Genomic DNA, 21,289 nt, shown 5'->3' with positions numbered 1-21,289 from the left:
AACTTGAAAGACCATATTTTCACAATCTAGAGCTGACAGGGACTAATATCTAGAATAAAGAAGAAATCCCTACAAATCATTTTTCTAATGGATAGGAAGACCAATAGAGAAATGGTCAAAGGATACAAACAGACAATTCAAAGAAGAGGAAACCCAAAAGGCCAATGTAGGGAGAGATGCTCAAATGCATTAATACTTAGAGATATGCAAACCAAAACAAGATGTTACTTTATAACATTGGCAATAAAACTAGGAAGTTGGCAGAGACATGAGAAAACAAAAATACTTGTGCACTGCTGAAGGGTGCTAGATGCACACTGCTCCTCTAGAGAGCAAGGTAGGAGTATTTAGTCAAATATTATGACCAAGCAATCCCATTTCTGGGCATTTTTCCTAGAAAACCTCTGGGTGCAAAAAAGGATATGTTCAAGGTTTTCTATCACAGCATTAATCATAATAGTCAGAAGTTGGAGGCAACCTGGGTGTTTATTGTTGGTGGGACATACGTGGAAGACACACCCTTTGGGACACCCTGTCACAGTTAAAATCAACACAATAGAAGTATGTCCAGCAATATGGATGGATCCCAAAAGCAGTGTTCTGAGCACAAGAAGGAGGGCATACAATGAGTTCTATAGCATCATTTAATTTGTAAAATTTAGAAGCATGTAAGCACAAAACAAATCAATCATTTTATAAGAATGGATACAAAGACAAAGATATACATATGAACCCAGGGTTGCCCTCAGGAGTGGAAATGGAGAATAATGAAAAAGGGAAAATCAATCAATCAATCCATGGGCCTAAAGGGTCCAATGATGAGAGTGGGCCATAAAGTGATGATTAACTCAACCCATGCTCCAAAAGAAATACACACAACATACCCACCTACACACACATACACGTTCATGCCCCGGTGAGCTAGCTGCAGGCATTAATATTTAGGAGATGGACTAACCCAGTGCTTCCATTTTCCAAAGGTGATGGGATAATGGACCACCAATATGAAACTGGGTCATCTTCAGTGCAAATGTCAGCTTGCAGAGTGGTTGGTGAGGGAGGGGGTTGTTTGTAGGGATGCACTTCTCTTTCCAGGAAATCTAGTGAAGTATTACAGACTTGCAATGTTAAACACTGCAAATGTTAGAAAAGTTAGAGAAGAAATGCCATGAAGACTGCACAGGGTACTGGGTTGCTGAAAAAATAAAGATTAACACTGCCCCCATCACAGGCCCTGCTCTCTGATCCCCTAAAGCTTGTCTTTAACTCTGACCTCTCCTTAAGCAGAAGGCAGTTTTTTAAATGAATAAAGACTTCTAGCTATTCACACCAAGAGGAGTTGGGTAAGCAGCTGTGGGTCTCCCTCCTGCGTGTGACTTGCAAGTTGAAGTTGTGACAAATGACATACAACTGGAGGCCCTATGGTTTGAAACCAGCTCCAACACTTTCCTAAAAGGATTCCATTCTAAGAGAAAAATCCAATGAGTTTGAAGTGAAAGGGTGAGTAAGATCAGAAATGATAAGTTTAGAAAGCAAGAGGCTTTCCCTTGGTTTGGAAAGGACTCATTCCAAAAGCATTTGAGAGGCAGGACCTTCATTTAGCTCCAGGGCCAGCCCCTTCAGGAGCCTTCCCTGACCCACCCTTGCTGAGTCAGAAGCCCTCCTGGGACACTCATAGCAGGGACTGGGGCTGTGTGTCCCTCTATCTTGCCATCAATGCAGGGTCACAATGGCCTGTTTCCTTGTCCATCTCCCCACAGGAACTTGATATGGCCATGTGGCCCCCTCGCAACTGCTCAGGAAATGTTTGGAGAACACATGAACAAATAAATGAATGAGGTAGTGATACCATCCCAGCAGGCGACCAACCAATCTTTCCCTATGGTTAAATGAAACAGGCACAGTCATTTAACTAAATGTTAAATTTGACTAGACATTAAATGATTGTGCCTGATTCATTTAACTATGGTTAATCAGGGCACATTTTAAGCTTCGGTATAGTCTAAGTTTATTAAAAACAGTCAGTCAAGCCGGGTGTGGTGGTACACACCTGTAATCCCAGCTACTTGGGAGGCTGAGGTAGGAGGATTGCTCAAGGCCAGAGTTTGAGACCATCCTGGGTAACAGTGAGACCCTATCTACAAAAAATACAAAACCAATCAATCACCTGGAGTTCAGGCAAGTGCCCTGATTCATTTCAGGCAAGTGCTCTGATTCATTTAACATATTTAGTGGAGAACCTGCTGCGTATCAGACACAGGAAGACTGCTGTGAAAAAGCACCCAGATCCTACTCCCATGGAATTAGATTCTTCATAGGAGGAAATGCATAATAGGCCCCAAAACAATTCAAGCTCTAAGTGCTTGCAAGAAAACAAAACATGGGTCTGAGAAAAAATGACATGCAGGAGGGAGCTGCTTTAGCTCGAGTGGTCCAGGTAGTCTTATCAGAGGAAGTGACTTCTGGACTGAGTTCTGAATAATCAGCAGAAGTCAAGATTTCTACAGGAGTTGAACAAACCAGGCAGGGAAAATAAGTTGAATTCCCCTCTGTGGTGCTGTTTTGTTAAAGGAACAGGAAATAAAGATATTTTTACCAAGAAAGAATATAAATAGATCCCAAGGATTCTGTGTTTGTTTTGCAATTTGTATTATCAAAGAAAATGCACTGCGTGTCTTGAACATGCTTGTTGGATTCAGTATGTGCAGGCAGCAAAACTCCAGGTGATTGTCTGGTTTTGTATTCTTTGCAGAGACAGGGTCTTGCTATGTTGCCCAGGCTGGTCTCAAACTCCTGGCCTCAAGCAATCTTCTTGCCTCAGCCTCCCAAGTAGCTGGGATTATAGGTATGCACCACCACAGCCAACTTGATTCACTGTTTTTGATAAACTCAGAATAGACTGAAGCTTAAAACACACTCCTTGAAAGAGCGTTAGCAAACAAGACGATGAGGAATGACAGTGCCTCTTGATTACTAATCACTTACTCCCTCTTCCCTGTTACTCTGCAGGAATAAGCAGTTCTGAAAAGCCCATCTATATCTGCATTTGTGAATGACCTGCAGAGCTGCCGAAGTGCTCACCCAAGAATCAGACCTTTATGAACTGCTTTTACTGAATTTGCTGTAAATGACCACAGACAGCACTGCATTTGAGAGCCAAAAGGTCTTTTTGAGGTCTGCCCGTCCATTTCCCACTCTAGTTTTTCTGTGTGTGTGTGTGTGGGGGGGGTCACTGATAATTGCAATGAGGGATAAAATAGGGCCCTGATCGTCTGGATGGAGGCTCTGTGGGTTTACTTCAAACAGAAAACAGGATGGCAAGCTTTCCATTATAGATCCATATTAAGCTTGTCCTTGGAGAATTGATGGTAATTCACTGATGCCTACGTGCATTCTGAAATCCTCATATGCTGGTCTGTTGCTTGGATTAGTATCGATTCCCTTGTCTCTTACCTAAGACAGTGCATCCTAACTCAGGATGTGCAGCCTTCACCATGGAGGAAGGGAATTATGGGATTTACAGTCCTTTCACTCCGAGGTAAGACAGGCAGCTTTCGGAAGCACATTCTCTACCTCAGTGCCAATGAAAGGGCTGTTTCCCGTCACAGTATCAACCATAGTGTTTAAACAAGAAAATATGCAAGGGTTTTAACACCTCTGCCAAAATCTGCTACCCAGGATGAGGCTGTTCCCAGGGAAGGGGACGAAAAACAGCACCCACTCACTTCAGCATGCTCAGAGAGACCCAACACAACTGGGAAGTTGATCAAAGGAAGAGGATCACGGCACAAAGCACCCCACAGGGAGGGCAGCGGACCAAAGGGGAATCTCCAGGAGAATGGTGGGTTTCTCAAGCAGTGATAAGCTCGGTGTTGTGGTAGGCAGATGATCATCACCGATGACCAGCTAATGACCCATCAGAATCTCCAGTGTTATTCCAGATCCATTGGAAAACTGGCACAAACATCTCTCCCACTCTGTCTTCCCCCACCACCCCACCTTCTCTCTCATAAACATGCTGTTAATGTTCATGCTACAAATAGCTGGATCATCTGAGTCCCTCCAGCTGCCTCTCCTGGTCCAGGGGAACAGAGCACCTGAGTCATCTTCACTTGGGTGTTTGGCCCATCCCTGGCCATATGATGCCTCAGGCCCTGAAGGCCTCCGTCTCTCAAACCACTTTCCTTACTAGGTGGAAACCTCCAGAACCCAACCCACATCAATACATTCGCTGTTTCCCACTGCCCCCACACCCCCTGGGGTTTGTTCAACTGGAAAAAGATCAGTAGTTACTTCTAATGTGTCTGTGCTACCCCTGGCCTGGTGCAGAGTGGTCTCATGAAATCACATGGCCAGGAAGGGAGGATGATTATCCTATTTAATAGATGAAGAAACTGAAGCCTGAAGAGCTTAGGTAACTAGGTAACTTATCCATGGTAAAACATCCAGGAAATGGGAAGAAAGATTCAAATGGTGGTATGACAAATTATGAGACTTGTGCTCTCCTCACCACGCCCATAGCTAAAAGAGCTGAGGAGTTAGACATAATAGTCATGTACACATGTATACACATACACACACCAATAGGAAGGATGGACGGATGGACGGACGGACGGACGGATGGACAGATGGACGGGTGGATGGATGGATGGATTGATGGATGGATGGATGGATGGATGGACGGACGGATGGATGGATATACACAAAAATGCTTCCGGGAATGACTCCTTTGTTTAACATGTATCTTCCTGGATGCAGATTCCCCTCTCAAAATGTCCATTAGGCCTCTCACCTCGCATTTGGAGCTGAGAACATACAACACCCATTTCCCTTCAGAGCTTCTCATAAACCCACCCATTCCACATTCCAGCCCCTTTGAAAGAGAGCTTCTGACTCTGACTCTTGGGATCTTAAGGGACTCTATTTTTCAGAGGCCCCTGTGAGCATCTCAGCCCAGCCTTCCACCAGGACCACACTCGCTTGGGAGGGAAGGTGAGTAGGGGTTCTGTTGCTACATACCGAGCCCTACCTGGCCTCCAGCCACAGACACAGGCAGGATAGCCATGGGTGGTAAAGAAGGGAGGCTCAAAACAGCCACAGCTCCACAGTACAATGGTGGTGTGGGTGAGCTGTGGCCAGACTTACCTTGAACAATACAGGCACCCAGGTAGGCAGCATCGGAAAAGGAGCACAGCAGCCGGCCATGAAAAATATCCCTTTTAATCTGAAGGTACAGAAGGTACCTGCAATATAAAAGGAGAAATGTTCACCCTAACTTTTGGCTGAAGTCTGGAAGAAGTATGATTGTTCATGCTTAGCTCCTATGGTGACCAGAGTTTTCTCAGCTCTAGGAAGTGGCTTAGACATGCCAAGCTCTTTGTAGAACAGGCAGAGGAAAGCTGAGAGGGGCCCTCTGAATTCGGAAAATCTGAAGTGTCTGTCGAGCAGATCCTATCAGCTTCCAAAGCTGAGCAGCCTCGGCCTTTTCAAAGAGGCATGAGAAGAACTGAGGAAAGCCACAGAACCCAGTGGCCAGAGCTCCCGGCAGCAACTCCCGCGCGAGGACAGCTATGGCCACCGTCATCACCACCTGCATCTCAGGTACATGCTTCCCAAGCTCTGCTTCAAATGAAGAGCCAGGAAACAGACTCAATCAGTACATCAGGCCAGCCCCATCATTTCTCAGGGGCAGACAGACTCATTAATCGATCTCAGACAGACGTGGTTTATTATGAGATCAGAAAGGCAACTAACTGATTCACAGCTAGAGCTATCATCTGTGTAGAGTCTCCCCTCTCCAGGATGGCACACTCAGATGCCTCCTGAGGCCAGGCACACAGTGGCCTGTGACATGGGCAAGTCACCTGTGCTGGTGCAAGAAGTTCTGAAAGCAGGATGAGACACAGCAGCTCCCTACAAAGGGGGCAGCTACCACACCGCTCCAGCCTAGTGCTGCCACTGGAAAAGCAGACCAAAGGTGTCCAGTTTTTCTAGAAAAATAGCAGAGTGGAAGGCAGGTGGCAGAGCAGGGTACCAGTGTGCAACCCCTGGCTCAGGCTCATTTTGCCCCCGTCCTTTCTGTTCCTCCACACTGATCAAACTGTCTTCCAATTTCCTCATCTTCTCAAGGTTCCTTCATTCCAGGCTCAGGCCTGGGGTCTTTTGTTTCTGAGCAGAGTAACTTTACAGATGAGTGCAGATTCTTTCCGTGCTTACTTTATAGAGTTTAACATGCAGAAACTAATGGTTTTTTTCCTTCCCATCTTCTTGGGGTTTTGGGGGAAGCATCTCTTCCCAGTTATCACCTTGTGATACTGGATTGAGCCGTGGGATACCCAGATATCTAGTTCAATGTCTTTTCTGGGCAAGGGTGTTTCTAAAAGAGATTAGCATTTGATTTGGTGGACTGAGTAAAGCAGATGACCCTACCCAGTGTGGGTGGACCTCATGCAATCCATTGAGGGCCTAAATAGCACACAAAGGCAGAGGAAGCTGAATTCACTTTGCCTGACTGCTTGAGCTGGGACATCAATCTTCTATCCTCAGTGCTCCTGGTTCTCAGACCTTCAGACTTGGATTGGAATCTACACCATTGACTCTCTGGCTCTCAGGCCTTTGAACTACACCACTGGCTTCCCTGGGTCTCCAGGTTACAGACAGCAGATCATGGGATACCTTGGCCTCACATAATCAAATGGGCCAATTCCTTATAATAAATCTCATTATGTATGGCCGAGGGAGGGGCGGTGCTGTGTGCTGTGTGCGTGTGCATGTGTGTGTGTGTGGCCTATTGTTCTATTTCTCTGGAGAACCTCAACTAATACACATCTCTAGTGCCCAAGTAATTTAGTCTTTACTCAGCCATAGAAAGAGCGACATGTATAATCCCCATTTTAAAGGCAAAGAACTAGAGAATCAGAGAGGGTGATTAATGTGCAAAGGTCACAGGGACACTGTCAATCCCGGAGCACTGGAGCTCACTGTTTCCAGGCACTGGTTCACTGAAAGGACACTGGGTGCACTGAAGGATTCTGTGGCTCACTGATGTTTTCCTTCACTGTGTCTTTGTCTAGCATCTGCTTTATGCTGTGCACTGTGCTGTGTGGGCACTGGGGGCATGGTGGAGGCTCAAATGACAATCTCTGTCCCCAGTTTAGTATTAAGTTGTGTGCAGAGGATAAAGGCAGTGCCTAATAAGTTTCTAATTTGAAGTTTGGTATGCATTCTGTCCAAGGAACAATATTACACTCAATGGGTAAGGACCCAGACTAGCTACCTAAACTAGTACCTCTCACACTTTACTGCGCACATGAATTACTTGAAGAGTTTGTTAAATTTGATTCTGATTCAAAAGGTCTGGGATGGGCTTGAGATTCTGTATTTCTAATAAACCCCAGCGGGGCTGGGCACAGTGGCTCATGCCTGTAATCCCAGCACTTTGGGAGGCTGATGAGGGTGGATCACAAAATCAGGAGATTGAGACCATCCTGGCTAACACGGTGAAACCCCATCTCTACTAAAAATACAAAAAATTAGCCGGGCATGGTGGTGCAAGCCTGTAGTCACAGTTACACAGGAGGTCAAGGCGAAAGAATTTCTTGAACCTGGGAGGTGGAGGTTGCAGTGAGCTGAGATCACGCCGCTGCACTCCAGCCTTGGCAACAGAGCAAGATTTCGTCTCAAATACATACATACATACATACATACATACATACATACATACATACATACATACATATGTAAGCTAAGCTCCAGGGCTTCAGGGGATGCTGTGGTACAGCTCCATCAGTCAAATTTTAAGAAATAAGGTACTCAATTGTGATGTAAATTAGCATTACTTGGTGGGCGGAGCTTTTGAAAAACACTAGTACCATAAGTCTCTGGATCCTACCCCAGACCCAATTAAATCAGAATCTGGGCCCTCACGGAAACTTGTACATGAGTGTTCATAATAGCAATATTCACTATAGCTAGAAAGTGAAAACCGGGCAGGGCGCAGTGGCTCATGCCTGTAATCCCAGCATTTTGGAAGGCCAAGGAGAACGGATCATCTAAGGTCAGGAGTTCAAGAACAGTCCGGCCAACATGGCAAAACCTCGTCTCTACTAAAAATACAAAAATTAGCCAGGCGTGGTGGCTTGCGCTGGTAATTTCAGCTACTCAGGAGGCTGAGGCAGGAAAATTGCATGAAGCTGTGAGGCAGAGGCTGCAGTGAGCTTAGATTGTGTCACTACACTCCAGCCTGGGCAACAGAGCAAGACTCCATCTCAAAAAAAAAAAAAAAAAGTAAAAACAAGCCAAATGTCCCCAGCTAATGAATAGACAGAAGAAATGTGGTATATCCATACACTGGAATATCATCCAACCATAAAAAAATGAAATGCTGAAGTTGCTACAACAGGGATAAAGTTTGAAAGCATTATCCTAAGTGAAAAGACACCAGACCCAAAATGCTACATGTGGCATGCTTTGATTTACATAAAACAACCAGAATGGACAAATCTATAAAGACAGAAAACAGATGAGTGGTTGCCAGGAACTCGAGAGAAGAGAGAATATTGGATGACTGCTTGGGTACAAAGTTTCCTACTGGGCTGATGAAAATGTTTTGGAACCAGATCATGGTGTTAGTGGCACAAATCTCTGCATATACTAAACTAAACTGTACACTTCAACATCTGCCAAAAGAAACTAATATTTTGAAACTTCAAATTGTGTTAGAGTGGTGGGTCTCAAAATTTGGCATGCTTCAGGATTATTACCTGGAGGGCTTATGAAAATACAGATTGCTGGACCCAACCCCTGGGTGTTTCTTATTCTGTATATCTGGAGCAGACACCAAGAATCTGCATTTATAACAAGTTCCCAGGTGATGCTGATGCTGCTGGTCCAGGGACCTCACTTTGAGAACTGACCCTAGACTATCCCACATAGTGAGGTCACACAAATGCTTTAAATGATCAAATCTTAGCCCTTTTTAAGGACTGTAAACTACCAGGCCAAATACCATGAAGTTTCTTTTCTGTATATTACATGCATGCATCAAAAATAAAAGCATTTGTTTCTATTTTTTGATGAGTTTGGCAGTGAAAAATAGTTTCAAATAACTATTTATTGGTAAATGAGAGGCTTGGGTTCTAATCCCATAACTCAGAAATCAATTTGGCAAGAGCTTCCTGAGAAAAGAAAAGCAGCTTTCACATCAGAGTTGGGGCTGTGCCCATATCAGTGATCTCTGGAGATGATCAAGGATTACTGTGGATTCAGCATAATCCACAGTCTTATAAATGGCTTCACATTCAGGATGCTCATTTTTTAAAATATAATAGCTACCAAAAAATAATTCATAAAAGATTAAGCAACAGAAACACATGAGGGTCTGGGCCATAAATTATTGTGCTGCCATTAATGACATTGCATCTCTATGTGTGTTGGAAGATGGTTTTTACTAAAAAAAAATTAAAATCAACATACTTTTGGTAACATTCAATTGTATAGAGCAGTTACAAAAGCCCCAGAAATCCAGAGGATTATAAGATGACTGCTTAAATGGAGAGATAAAGAAAAGAAAAAAAGAAAGGATGAAAACTGATTTTAAATATCATTTTTTGTGGTTATTGTTATTATTTTGCATTTTCAAATTTGCCTTTTTCTTAACCTTTCTTTACTCTTAAGCATGGTCATGAATATGATCTTAACTTCTCATATATCAAATTCTTCTCAAACTTTAGATTCATCCTATAATAAAATAACAGTTTATCATACAAGAAAAACCAAATGCCTCCAAGATTCAAACCATAAGTACCTGGGCATTCCACAGTTTCTCAATTAGTTTAGAATTCTAAGGACTGTATTGACTAAGAAAAGTCCATTTCTACTTGTGTAAAAGCAGTGGATCATCTAAATTTCCTTTGGAAACCGAAAGGTCACAATATTCCACTATTCATACCTGAGCTATTTAGTCAAAGGTGGAAAAATGTTAACAAATATAATTGAGAGGGGCTAAGCTAGGGTTATTAACTGAAATGCTGTATTATTTTACTTTCAAACGGAACTTTTCTCAACAACAAAATGTCCATCCCTAATTTATGTTGTTACACATACTCAATTTTTATCCTCCAGGCAAAAATATAAAAAGAACAAATGACAAAAGTGAGGCATTAGAATTTGATTTGATTCCTAATTACACTGTTCTGTTGGCACCCTGAGGGCAGGACAAATAACTTACGTGTTCTCTTTCTCTCTCTTTCTCTCTCTCTCTCTCTCTCTCTCTCTCTCTCTCTCTCTCTCCTCTTTCTCTCTCTTTGGCAGCTAATTCAGCCCCTGCCCCCTGGGTAGCAATAGCAAGTGAGAACAAATTTATCAAATAAATAATTAAAATTTTCAACCCAAAATTAGACCAAGGCTACATACTGTACCATTTCATTTATATGGAATGTCTGGAATGGGCAAATCCATAGAGACCAAAAGTAGATTAGTGGTTTCCGGGCGCTTGGATGGGGGCTGAGGTGGAGAATAGGGAGTGACTTCTACTGGCTACATGGTTTCTTTTGAGGTGATGAAAACTTCTGGAACTAGATAGTGGGGAGGATTGTCCAACACTGTGAATGTACTGCCACTGCATTATACACTTTAAAATGGTGAGATAAAATTATGTCATGTGAATTTTACCTCAATAAAAAGAAAAAACCAGGCCAGATTGCAAAATCCCAACCACTGCTTTTAACGTGCATCATATATTATCCTCATTTCCAGACACACACACACCCCTTCTCTCCCCATCTCCCACCCCCAGCACAAACCTTACTAAATAACTGTGAGCAAATAAATAATGAAGAGCAGAACCATCTGCTCCCTCTTAAAGTCACCTCCCTGCCACTATGGTCAAGCTTACCAGAGACCCTGGATAATAACAAGGAAGCAAAATACCCAAGAACCCAAAACTTCCCCCTGCCAATCATCAGAGCAGATTACACTTGCTTTTCTGTTGCATCTATCTGTACCTAAGCAGCTTATTTTGAGAGATGATTATAGCAAGTGATTTTTGTGGTCATCATGCCGGAGCCTCATCTAGAACTAAGTACGCAGCAGCTCTCTCTCCCATCCTCCTGGGGTCCTGCTCACAACATGTGTCCAGGTTATTCAAGGAAGCCAAATCCCCTGAAGGTGCACTGAAGCTGCAGCCCCAGCAGAGAGAGATGAGAAGGGAGGAGGTCCGAGGACTCAAAAATTCAGGGAGTGGGGCTGAGAGGAGCCTAAGGAGTGGAGGGAAGCCTGCCTTCCAGTGGGTCATTCAGCCAGCGGAATGCAGGACGACAGACACTGCGTTCTGTCAGGGATCTTTTCCCTCCCAGAAAAGCTGAGATCCAAAAGATAGACTAGGTACCGCACCAGGTATAAATTTGCCCATGTCTCGAAGACAGACGTCTCCTATTTATTTTTAGCACCCCACTGTCAGATGTTTTCAGAGAACACCTCCCCCGTCACAGCCAGTGCTTTTTTCTGCAGTTAATTACACTCCCAATGAAAATTGTTTTAAAACAAAATCCCAAAACAATTCAGGGTTAGAGAAGCATTCTGAGCAAAAACGCTGAGTTCTGAGCCTGCAACACTGAGTTCTCAGTGTGCAACTCTAGACAGGAGGCCCATCTAGCCTGCAAGACCAAAGAGGTCCTGGCTGGTTAAAGGCGCATGTTAAACATACAAACAAACAAAAAATACCTTGTGAGCTCTTCTTTAATCTTCAAGGGTTCATGTGGGTAGAATTTCACTCTAAAGCACATGGTGTATGGTGGATGAGCTGAAACATCATAAAGAAAAGGCATGAGAAAAGCAGGAAAAGACCATGGGCTCAAACACACATGGGAAAGGCAGCCATGCAGCCTGACACGCTAGCCTGGGGAGTGGGGGCTGGGAGGGGGTGATTGTTCTGGAAGAAGCAGATATGAGGCCCAAGAAAACAAAGCAACAGCAACAACAAAACTCAAAGAAAATGCTTGACAGGACGCCCAGAGCAAATGTAGAATACCAGCAACCTAGTCAGTGAGCTCATTTTTCCACATCACAGCTCGCCTTCATTCCTTCATTCTCTCCAGGTCACAGCTCCAGAGAACACTTCTCTCCTGATTCTTCCCACCCCTTGTGACAAATACGTTGCCCATAAGCACCATTCAGGTTGCTGGGCTCACAAAAGATTTTTTTAGCCTGTGAGGTGGAAAAAAAAAAATCTCACTGCACATGACTAGTTTTCCCAAAAAGATGGTGCCTCTGAATTAAAAGTCAGATTTAAAAGATGGAGTCAGCCATGCACAGATCCTACTTTGCAGATTTTTAGTATTATCTATCTATACAGGCAGTCACCTGTATGAAAATCAACACTTTTGTAACTTCCTGGTTTCCCTGAAGGGAAAACCCTATGTAGGCTGCAATTCTGGTTGAGGTTCATGATTCTGGAATGTTCTAATTTGCACTGAATATCCAGAACTCATCCAGCTAATGGGGATTCTACAGGACTTCCAAGACCTTCAATTATAAGATCACTACCGACTTGCAGTATTACTCTGATAAATGCATACAAGTGTAGTGAGGTGCATTCAGATTTCAGTTAACATATAAAATGAATATCTTAAAATCAAGTAAATAAGATAGTTAGCATTACTATTTCCATGGATCAGACATACCACTCATTTGCTTCTGTATCAGTAAAGCTACCTGGGATCAGCTCTCAGTCTACATCCAAATGTGAATATGAAACAACATTCTATTTTACCCAAATTTCTCTTTCGAGATACGTAGGGGTTAAACTGCCATTCATCTCTACACTGTCTGGGCTACTCCAGATGTAGACAAAATCCTTTACATAGAAAGAACCATAGGGGTCTTGAATATGAATGTGTAATGCGAATAATTTAATATGAAAAACAATTATTAAAAATAATTTGATGGTATCTAAATTACAAAAAAAAAAAAAGCAGCATCTTGCCAGAGAAAAACTGATCACAACACACACACACACACACACACACACACAAACGTGTGAGAATCCTTTTCATTCAACACTCTACTCCCCTACCAAGAACTAGCTAAATTCTTAACTGAAATGAGTGCTCCTAACCTGATCCTATGTTCCCTAGATTTAAGAACATTTTTTTTCCTGAAGCACTAGGAGAAAATAGATACCTTCTACATAGCAAAAAAAAAAAAAGCTTAGAAAAATACAAATGATCCTCAAGTCATTCATCTTTAATGATATCTAGGAATTCAATTATAATTCAGAATAATTTATCTTTAAACATTCCCCAGATTTCTTTTTAGTTTGTTTAAAGCACCATCTGTAACATATTAAAACTAATGTCTTTTTCTTATATTCAAACCTCTGGATTGTCTTAATGAAAGGTTGAGACAGTTCTTATAAGAGAACAACAGAGCCAAAGATAGGATTAACATGTATAATAAAAGGAATTTTCTCTCCTTTTTTCTTTCTTTTCTCTTTTATTAAAGTCTGCTAAGTAATATGTATTTAAGTACCACCAATAAAGAGATAAATAGATAAATAGAAATACAGATAGATAAACAGAAGATAAATAGATAAATAGATAGATAGGTGATGGATAGAAATGACGGACAGACGGACGGATGGACGGATGTAAAAATACATAGACAGATGATGGATAGAAGATCGATAGGTAGGTAGGTAGGTAGGTAGGTAGGTAGGTAGGTAGGTAGACAGACAGACAGACAGACAAGCCATCCCACTTCATTCTTCACTTTGTCTCTAATCCTGCCCCATCTGTCTCAGGATCCTACCCAACTTCATCCCACCCCAAATTCTAACTCACGTTAACAACTTTCATCTATAGTCTTCTACTCCTTTGCCACCCTCACACAAATATATGCCAACACGATTATTTTACATATGTGGAGGGGTTTTTATTTTAACAAAGTAAGATCATACTGTGCATGTTTCTCTCACTTTTCTTACTTAACTCTCTATGCTGCCCGTCCCTCCAGGATAGACAGAGATCTAACTTAATGTCTATAGTAATTACAGAATACTTCGTATTATGAATACAGCAGAGTCTACTCAGTTACTCCCTTTTAATTGTCATTCGGGTTGTTTTCACATTTTTGCAATTCAAACTATTCTACATCAACCCCAATCCATCCTTGTGCATAGATAGCTAAGTGCTTGTATTTTTATTTATATAATATAGACTCTCAGAAGTGGAATTGTTGGATCAATAGGCATAGGAAGATGTTTTAAAGAGAGCAGGAAAATAAAGTCACCTAACTAGAGGCAATTTTGAAAAAGAAAATGGCCCCAAACTCCAGCTGTCCTTTCTTTTCCACCTGGACAGCATTAACTTCTTAGTGTCCTAAGTTGGCTTCAATAAGCAGTGCAGCTCTTCAGTTACAAATAGTGACTCACACTTGTTCCAAAGGATCAGGCAGCGAGGCCCAGAACAGCTCCCCAGTGGCTCTCCGTGACTATGTCAGAGTGTAGGAAGCCCTCTCACCCAGCTCTCCTCACTCCAAGCTCTGAGGCGTCAGGAAGGTCTAGTGCTTATCCCACATGAAGAGTCTTTCCATCATCTGAAGATGGCACTTGTGGTCCTTCTGAGTCTTCTCTAAAATAAACATCCCAGTCCTCTTCATTTGAAGCAGTTCTGAGTGGGCTTCCCCAGTCCCTCTGCCCTGAGTAGATTCTTGTCTGCGCTGTGCTTCCTCAAGCCTGGAGCCCCAGGGTTGCCAGCCTCATTCTGGACATAATCGTTGTCTCCTTTCAACAGTCTCCTCTCAGTGCTGATTCACCCTGAGTTTACAATAGGCCCACAGTCTTAATTCTTTTCATATTTGCTGTTGCTAAGTCACACAGAACAAGCCACTACGTTCCTGACATCTCCCTCCACTTGCTGGGATGTGGTCACGGGAGAAATCAGTACAAGGTGGCCCAAGATATGCTCACTATTGAACCCCTTGTCAGAGAAGCCATGGGAGCTGGCGGCAGGAAACACAAGAGGAGGCGCTTTTCAAATCTAACATTTTCTATTTTCTTCCACCATCATATATGTCCTGCTGTGTTTTTCTCATATCTAGCCAACATCACTGAACCCACGTCACCAATAAAAGAAAAGTTTCCCTGTAAGTTGGAAGGAGCACTCATTTCTGTCACAGTGATCCAGGAGTAGCCCCAGGGACCTGAACTGATGAGGAGGTCAGTCTCATCACCCAGGCCTGGCAAGGCCACTGGGGTGGGGACTTTTTCCTAAAGGAAGTTGTTTAAGGTTCTATTAATAGATGCAAAATTTATATTACTTTAGCAGCACTAGTAGTGCTGCTAAAGAATGCTCCTTCACAAGGTTGGAACAGGCTGAAAAGATAATTTCCCCGAAAATACTGATCTAGTTATGGATGACAAGATGCATCAGGGTATAGAATAATATATCTTGTTCAGCTTTTTATCCCCAGAGCTGATTATTGATAAAAGGTTGATTCTCCTAGTGTGTGGATAAATGAATTGGTGAATGACAAACCCCAGGCTTTGAGGCAGACGTCTGGGGGAACACTGAGGCCCTGCTATCACATTCATCCCTTTGTCCCTCTGACAGAATCAAAATACAGATCTAGAAAAGTTCATCATCTGGATCACTAGAGCAATTCCTCGAATTTATATTTTGAAGCCTCTTTTCTCAGCTTCTGTTCTTCCCACTCAACATCTGGAATAAATTCAGGGACTCTGGAGTTGGTTACAATAGCTACTTCTAGAGGGAGGATTAATTTAATCAATAATTATCTATTGTTATAGATAACGGGCATAGTTTTATATGTTGTGCAAATATTTGTTGCACAAATGTTAGCAGCTGTGAACAGACACAATTTCCATGTTTCTTTTTCCCTCAAGATGGAGTTTCACTCTTGTTGCCCAGGCTGGAGTGTAATGGCACGATCTTGGCTCACTGCAACCTTCGCTTCCCAGGTTTAAGCAATTCTCCTGCCTCAGCCTCCTGAGTAGCTGAGATTACAGGCGCCCACCACAATGTCCGGCCAATTGTTTGTGTTTTCAGTAGAGACAGTGTTTCACTATGTTGGCCAAGCTGGTCTCGAACTCTTGACTTCATGTGATCCACCCACCTTGGCCTCCCAAAGTGCTGAGATTACAGGCGTGAGCCACCGCACCCGGCCAAAAAGGTGAAATCTTATGAAATCAACCTAAGTGCCCATCAGTGGTGAACTGAATAAAGAAAATGTGGTATGTAGACATCAAGGAATACTATGCAGCCATAAAAAGAACAAAATCACATCCTTTGCAGCAACATGGATGTAGCTAGAAGCCATTATCTAAGCAAATTAACACAGGAATAGAAAATCAAACACTGCATGTTCTCACTTGGAAGTGGGAGCTAAACACTGGGTACTCATGGACACAAAGATGGAAACAATAGACACTGGGAACTACTAGAAGAAGAAAGTAAAGGGGGCAAGTGTTGAAAACTAACTATTGGGTACTATGCTTAGTACCTGGGTAACAAGATCATTCATACCCCAAACCTCAGCATCATGAAAAGTATCCAGCTAATAAAATGGTACATAGTAACCCTTTTTTTTTTTTTTTTTTGAGACGGAGTTTCGCTCTTGTTACCCAGGCTGGAGTGCAATGGCGCGATCTCGGCTCACCGCAACCTCCGCCTCCTGGGTTCAGGCAATTCTCCTGCCTCAGCCTCCTGAGTAGCTGGGATTACAGGCACACGCCACCATGCCCAGCTAATTTTTTGTATTTTTAGTAGAAACGGGATTTCACCATGTTGACCAGGATGGTCTCGATCTCTTGACCTCGTGATCCACCCGCCTCGGCCTCCCAAAGTGCTGGGATTACAGGCGTGAGCCACCACGCCCGGCCAGTAACCCTTGAATCTAAAATAAAAGTTAAAAGGAAATTCTGTCTTCATTCAGTGGGGGCCATGTGTGTACCTATGCAACAATCCTGCATGATCTGCACATGTACCCCAGAACCTAAAGTACAATAAAAAAAAAAAATCAAAATAAATATGTGAAATACCAGGACATTAGAAGGTCATATATGCTATGGAAAAGAATAAAGCTAAGAATATGTAACGAATGAGAGATGACTGCCACTCTGCTCCCTCTTCCCATCCCCACTCCAATCAAACCCATGAAGTACGTGCAATTCTTTTTACTACCTTGCAAAAAAACAAACACTCAAAAATCAAATCATTTAAAATTTTAAGTCACTGAACAAAGAGTTTGGGGGGTCATCTTTGACCCCAACTGTGGTGGCAATGGTTTGGGGTAAGAAGTCCAGCATTTGAGCACTCATGCACCCACATCAGCTGTATGACTGCTGGAAAAGGAGCCTTCTCAGATGCAACATGGAAGCCACCATTTACTCCCTGGGACATGTCCAAGGCCTGAATCCCCTTGTACAGCGATGACCACCCCCTTCTCCAAGCTGCTAAGTAAAATCTGCGCAATCTAGCTTCCATGTGTTCTTATTCTTAAACTACAGGGAAAGGGGAATGATGTAAAGAAATATCCTTATCTGTGCCAAACATTTGGTGCAGAATCAATGAGGAAATGTCTGATGAAAGAGCTATCTGCACAAACCCACAGCCTGCATTGGAGCCCTCTCCTGACAGTATCATCACGAACAGCCACTGTGCATCTTTACTAGACTGAGCAGCATGGCCACCCCATGGGAGAAGATGTCCTGGTCCTTATCTAATGTGGTACTCAGGCTTCAGCACCCTTGACAGGGCACACAGGATGGTGAAACCCCCAATCCTCCAGAGGATGAGCCCCTGAGTTTTGAAGAGGATGTCCAACAGTGATCTTGAGCAAGCCACCTAATTTCTCTTTCCTGCTCTGCAGAGGGCACAGTGCCAGCCATCATGTCTACCTTCCAGATGTGTTTGGGTGGATTCAAATGGCTCCTGGCACTTGAACACAGGGCATTATTTAAATGTGAGATTTTGTTTTGTTGAGATAAACACTCCCACCAGAAGAAGAGAAGGAAAGTGGGAGGGAGAAATGGGAGGGAGGAGATGGGGAAGACTGAATTGAACTCAACTCAACAGCTGAAAAGCATTTACTCAGCCATGTAAGTGCTAAAAACAGAGCATACGACCAGAGTAGCAGAGAAGAAAAAAATGTGAAATCCACTTTTAAATGCCAGCAGCATGTAATTGCACTGAGAACAGCAGGGCTCCTCTCTCACAGCCAACTGATATCTGCCAGACAAGGGCTGGGGAGCCAAGTATCTCCTCGGGGCAGCTCAGTGGTCCCTTTTGCATCAGCAGATCCCAGGGTAGCATCATTTGGCTGATTTGCTAACATGAGAACATGGAGAGAGGTACAGCTGTTTATAAAGCAGAGACAGAATTTCTCATCTCCACATTGAGCCCTTGCCCAGAAATGGAGTTGAGGATAGGAAACGATTAATTGAGCATGATCCTGGGTGAAAGGGAAAAAGGGACTTTCTTTCTATTTCTAACCAAAAACCTCAGTGAAATCTTTTAAAGACCAGATAGGATTCTGTGAGAGACAAACGTCACTTAGCAGCCTTTTTTTTTAAATGCAAAACGTTTTCCTTCTGTCATCATAAAGAATCATAGGGAAATTAGAAGCATAATTTCAGGAATATACATACAAATTCATAATGTTTCTCATATACATTCTGCTTTACAGCTAGAAAAAAATCTCTCCCAATTTCCTTTTTAACATTTTTTTTTATTATTATTTCAATAGGTTTTTGGGAAACAGGTGGTGTTTAGTTACATGAATAAGTTCTTCAGTGGTGATTTCTGAGATTTTGGTGCACCCATCACCCAAGCAGTGTACACTGTACCCAATGTGTAGTCTGTCATCCCTCACCACCCCTGCCCTTTCTCCCGACTCCCCAAAGTCCATTGTATCATTCTTATGCCTTATAGCTTAGCTCATAGCTTAGCTCCCAAATATGAGTGATAACATGCAATGTTTGGTTTTTCATTCCTGAGTTACTCAACCAGAACAATAGTCTCCAATTTCATCCAGGTTGCTGCAAATGCCATTAATTTATTCTTTTTTATGGCTGAGTAGTATCCCATGGTGTATGTGTATATATATATATATATATACATATACATATATATATTACATTTTCTTCATTCACTGATGGGCATTTGGGCTGGTTCCATATTTTTGCAATTGCAAATTGTGCTCTATAAACATATGTGTGCAAATATCTTTTTCATATAATGACTTCTTTTCCTCTGGGTAGACACCCAGTAGTGAAATTGCTGGATCAAATGGTAGATCTAGTTTTAGTTCTTTAAGGAATCTCCACACTGTTTTCCATGGTGGTTGTATTAGTTTACATCCCCACCAATAGTGTAGAAGTGTTCCCTTTTTTACCACACCCATGCCAACATATATTTATTTTTTATTTTTTTATTATGGCCATTCTTGCAGGAGTAACATATCACATTGTGATTTTGGTTTGCATTTCCCTGGTTATTAGTGATGTGAGCATTTTTTCATATGTTTGTTGTTCATTTGTATGTCTTCTTTTTAGAATTGTCTATTCATGTCCTTAGCCCACTTTCTGATGGGATTGTTTGTTTTATTCTTGCTGATTTGTTTGCATTCTTTGTAGATTCTGGATACTAGTCCTTTGTCGGATGTATAGATTGTGGAGATTTTCTCCCACTCTGTGGGCTGTCTGTTAACTCTGCTATTTCTTGTGCTGTGCAGAAGGTTTTTAGCTTAATTAATTCCCATATATTTATGTTTGTTTTTGTTGCATTTGCTTTTGGGTTTTTGGTCATGAAGTCTTTGCCTAAGCCAATGTCTAGAAGGGTTTATCTAATATTATCCTCTAGAATCTTTATGGTTTAGGATCTTAGATTTAAGCTTTTGATCCATCTTGAGTTGATTTTTTAATAAGATGAGAGATGAGAATCCAGTTTCATTCTTCTACATGTGGCTTGCCAATTATCCCAGGACCATTTATTGAATAGGGTGCCCTTTCACCTCTTTACTTTTTTGTTTGCTTTGTTGATTAGTTGGCTGCAAGTATTTGGCTTTATTTCTTGGTTTTCTCTTCTGTTCCACTGGTCTATGTGCCTATTTTTATACCAGTACCATTCTGTTTTAGTGACTATGACCTTATAGTATAGTTTGAAGTCAGGTAATGTGATGCCTTCAGATTTGTTCTTTTTGCTTAGTCTTGCTTTGGCTATGTGGGCTCTTTTTTGGTTCCATATGGTTTTTAGAACTGTTTTTTCTAGTTCTGTGAAGAATGATGGTTGTATTTTGATGAAAATTGCATTGAATTTGTAGATTGCCTTTGGCAGTATGGTCATTTTCACAATATTCATTCTATCCATCCATGAATATGGGATGTGTTTCCATTTGCTTGTGTTCATCTGATTTCTGTCAGCAGTGTTTTGTAGTTTCCCTTGAAGAGGTCTTTTACATCTTTGGTTAGGTATATTCTTAATATTTTATTTTTTTGCAGCTATTGTGAAAGGGATTGAGTTCTTGATTTTGTTCTCAGCTTGGTTGCTGTTGGTGTATAGCAGAGCTACCTAAGGCACCCTATTCCTGTTGTACACATGCCATGCACAGTGATGCTAATGGATTCATCTGTGCTGCATTCAATAACGAAATGGTTCGAAAGCACAAACTCCCTCTGCACATATGCAAAATGACGCTTGAGCACCTAAAGGGCAGAACATTGCTCACTCATTCTCCAACTGTGACTCTAGAAATATGTGTAAATAAGCCAGCCATAGAGAGTGCAGGCTACATTCATGAATGCTCTCTTCTTCTACTTGAAAATGATTATAATTATTAAACAACTGTTACTATCAGCATCATCAACAGTGACGATCCTTCCCCCACTCTTACTGAAATGATAATGACTGTGTTTCCCCAGCTTCCAAAGCAGAGACAGGTTTTTTAAATCATGTTTAATTCATCTTCCTCTTGTTATAGTTTCCTCCTGTGCTTCTAACACACACAGGCATGCCCACACTCACGTAGGCACTGACTGGAGTCACTTGGAGAACTCTCTTAGGGAGACTGCAATGCTGAGTGGTTGCCTCACAAATCCTTGGTCTCTGAATTCACTGCCTGTCTATGCTTGCTCAGGAGAAGCTCGAAAAGAGTCTTTGGGGTCCAACACTTCTTATTTCAGGTTCATCATTTGAACAAATTGCTGTGGTCAAACTTAAAACTCCCTGCCTCCATTTCCTCATCTGTAAAATGGGAATAATAATAGAATCTACCA

General features: G+C 42.2%; 1 protein-coding gene across 5 annotated transcripts in view; it reads right to left on the bottom strand.

The window, feature by feature from the left end:
* The window catches only part of FRMD3 (FERM domain containing 3), a 297,724-nt gene that overhangs the window by 98,514 nt on the left and 177,921 nt on the right, over window positions 1-21,289 (bottom strand). For 4 of the 5 annotated variants that reach the window (XM_012472145.2, XM_012472144.2, XM_064361621.1 and 1 more), the window contains exons 4-5: window positions 11,722-11,800; window positions 5,146-5,243 (exon numbers count right to left, since the gene is read on the bottom strand). In XM_012472145.2, coding sequence (XP_012327568.1) covers window positions 5,146-5,243; window positions 11,722-11,800 — 177 coding nt within the window. The remainder of the gene's footprint in view (window positions 1-5,145; window positions 5,244-11,721; window positions 11,801-21,289) is intronic. The other variant, XM_064361623.1, reaches the window with a different exon arrangement.

This window comes from Aotus nancymaae, unplaced genomic scaffold (genome assembly GCF_030222135.1).
Source record: "Aotus nancymaae isolate 86718 unplaced genomic scaffold, 86718_ANA_hifiasm-v0.15.2.pri h1tg000041l, whole genome shotgun sequence".
In the NCBI taxonomy this organism is placed as follows: Eukaryota; Metazoa; Chordata; class Mammalia; order Primates; family Aotidae; genus Aotus; species Aotus nancymaae.
This window is presented reverse-complemented; position numbering and strand designations above follow the sequence as displayed.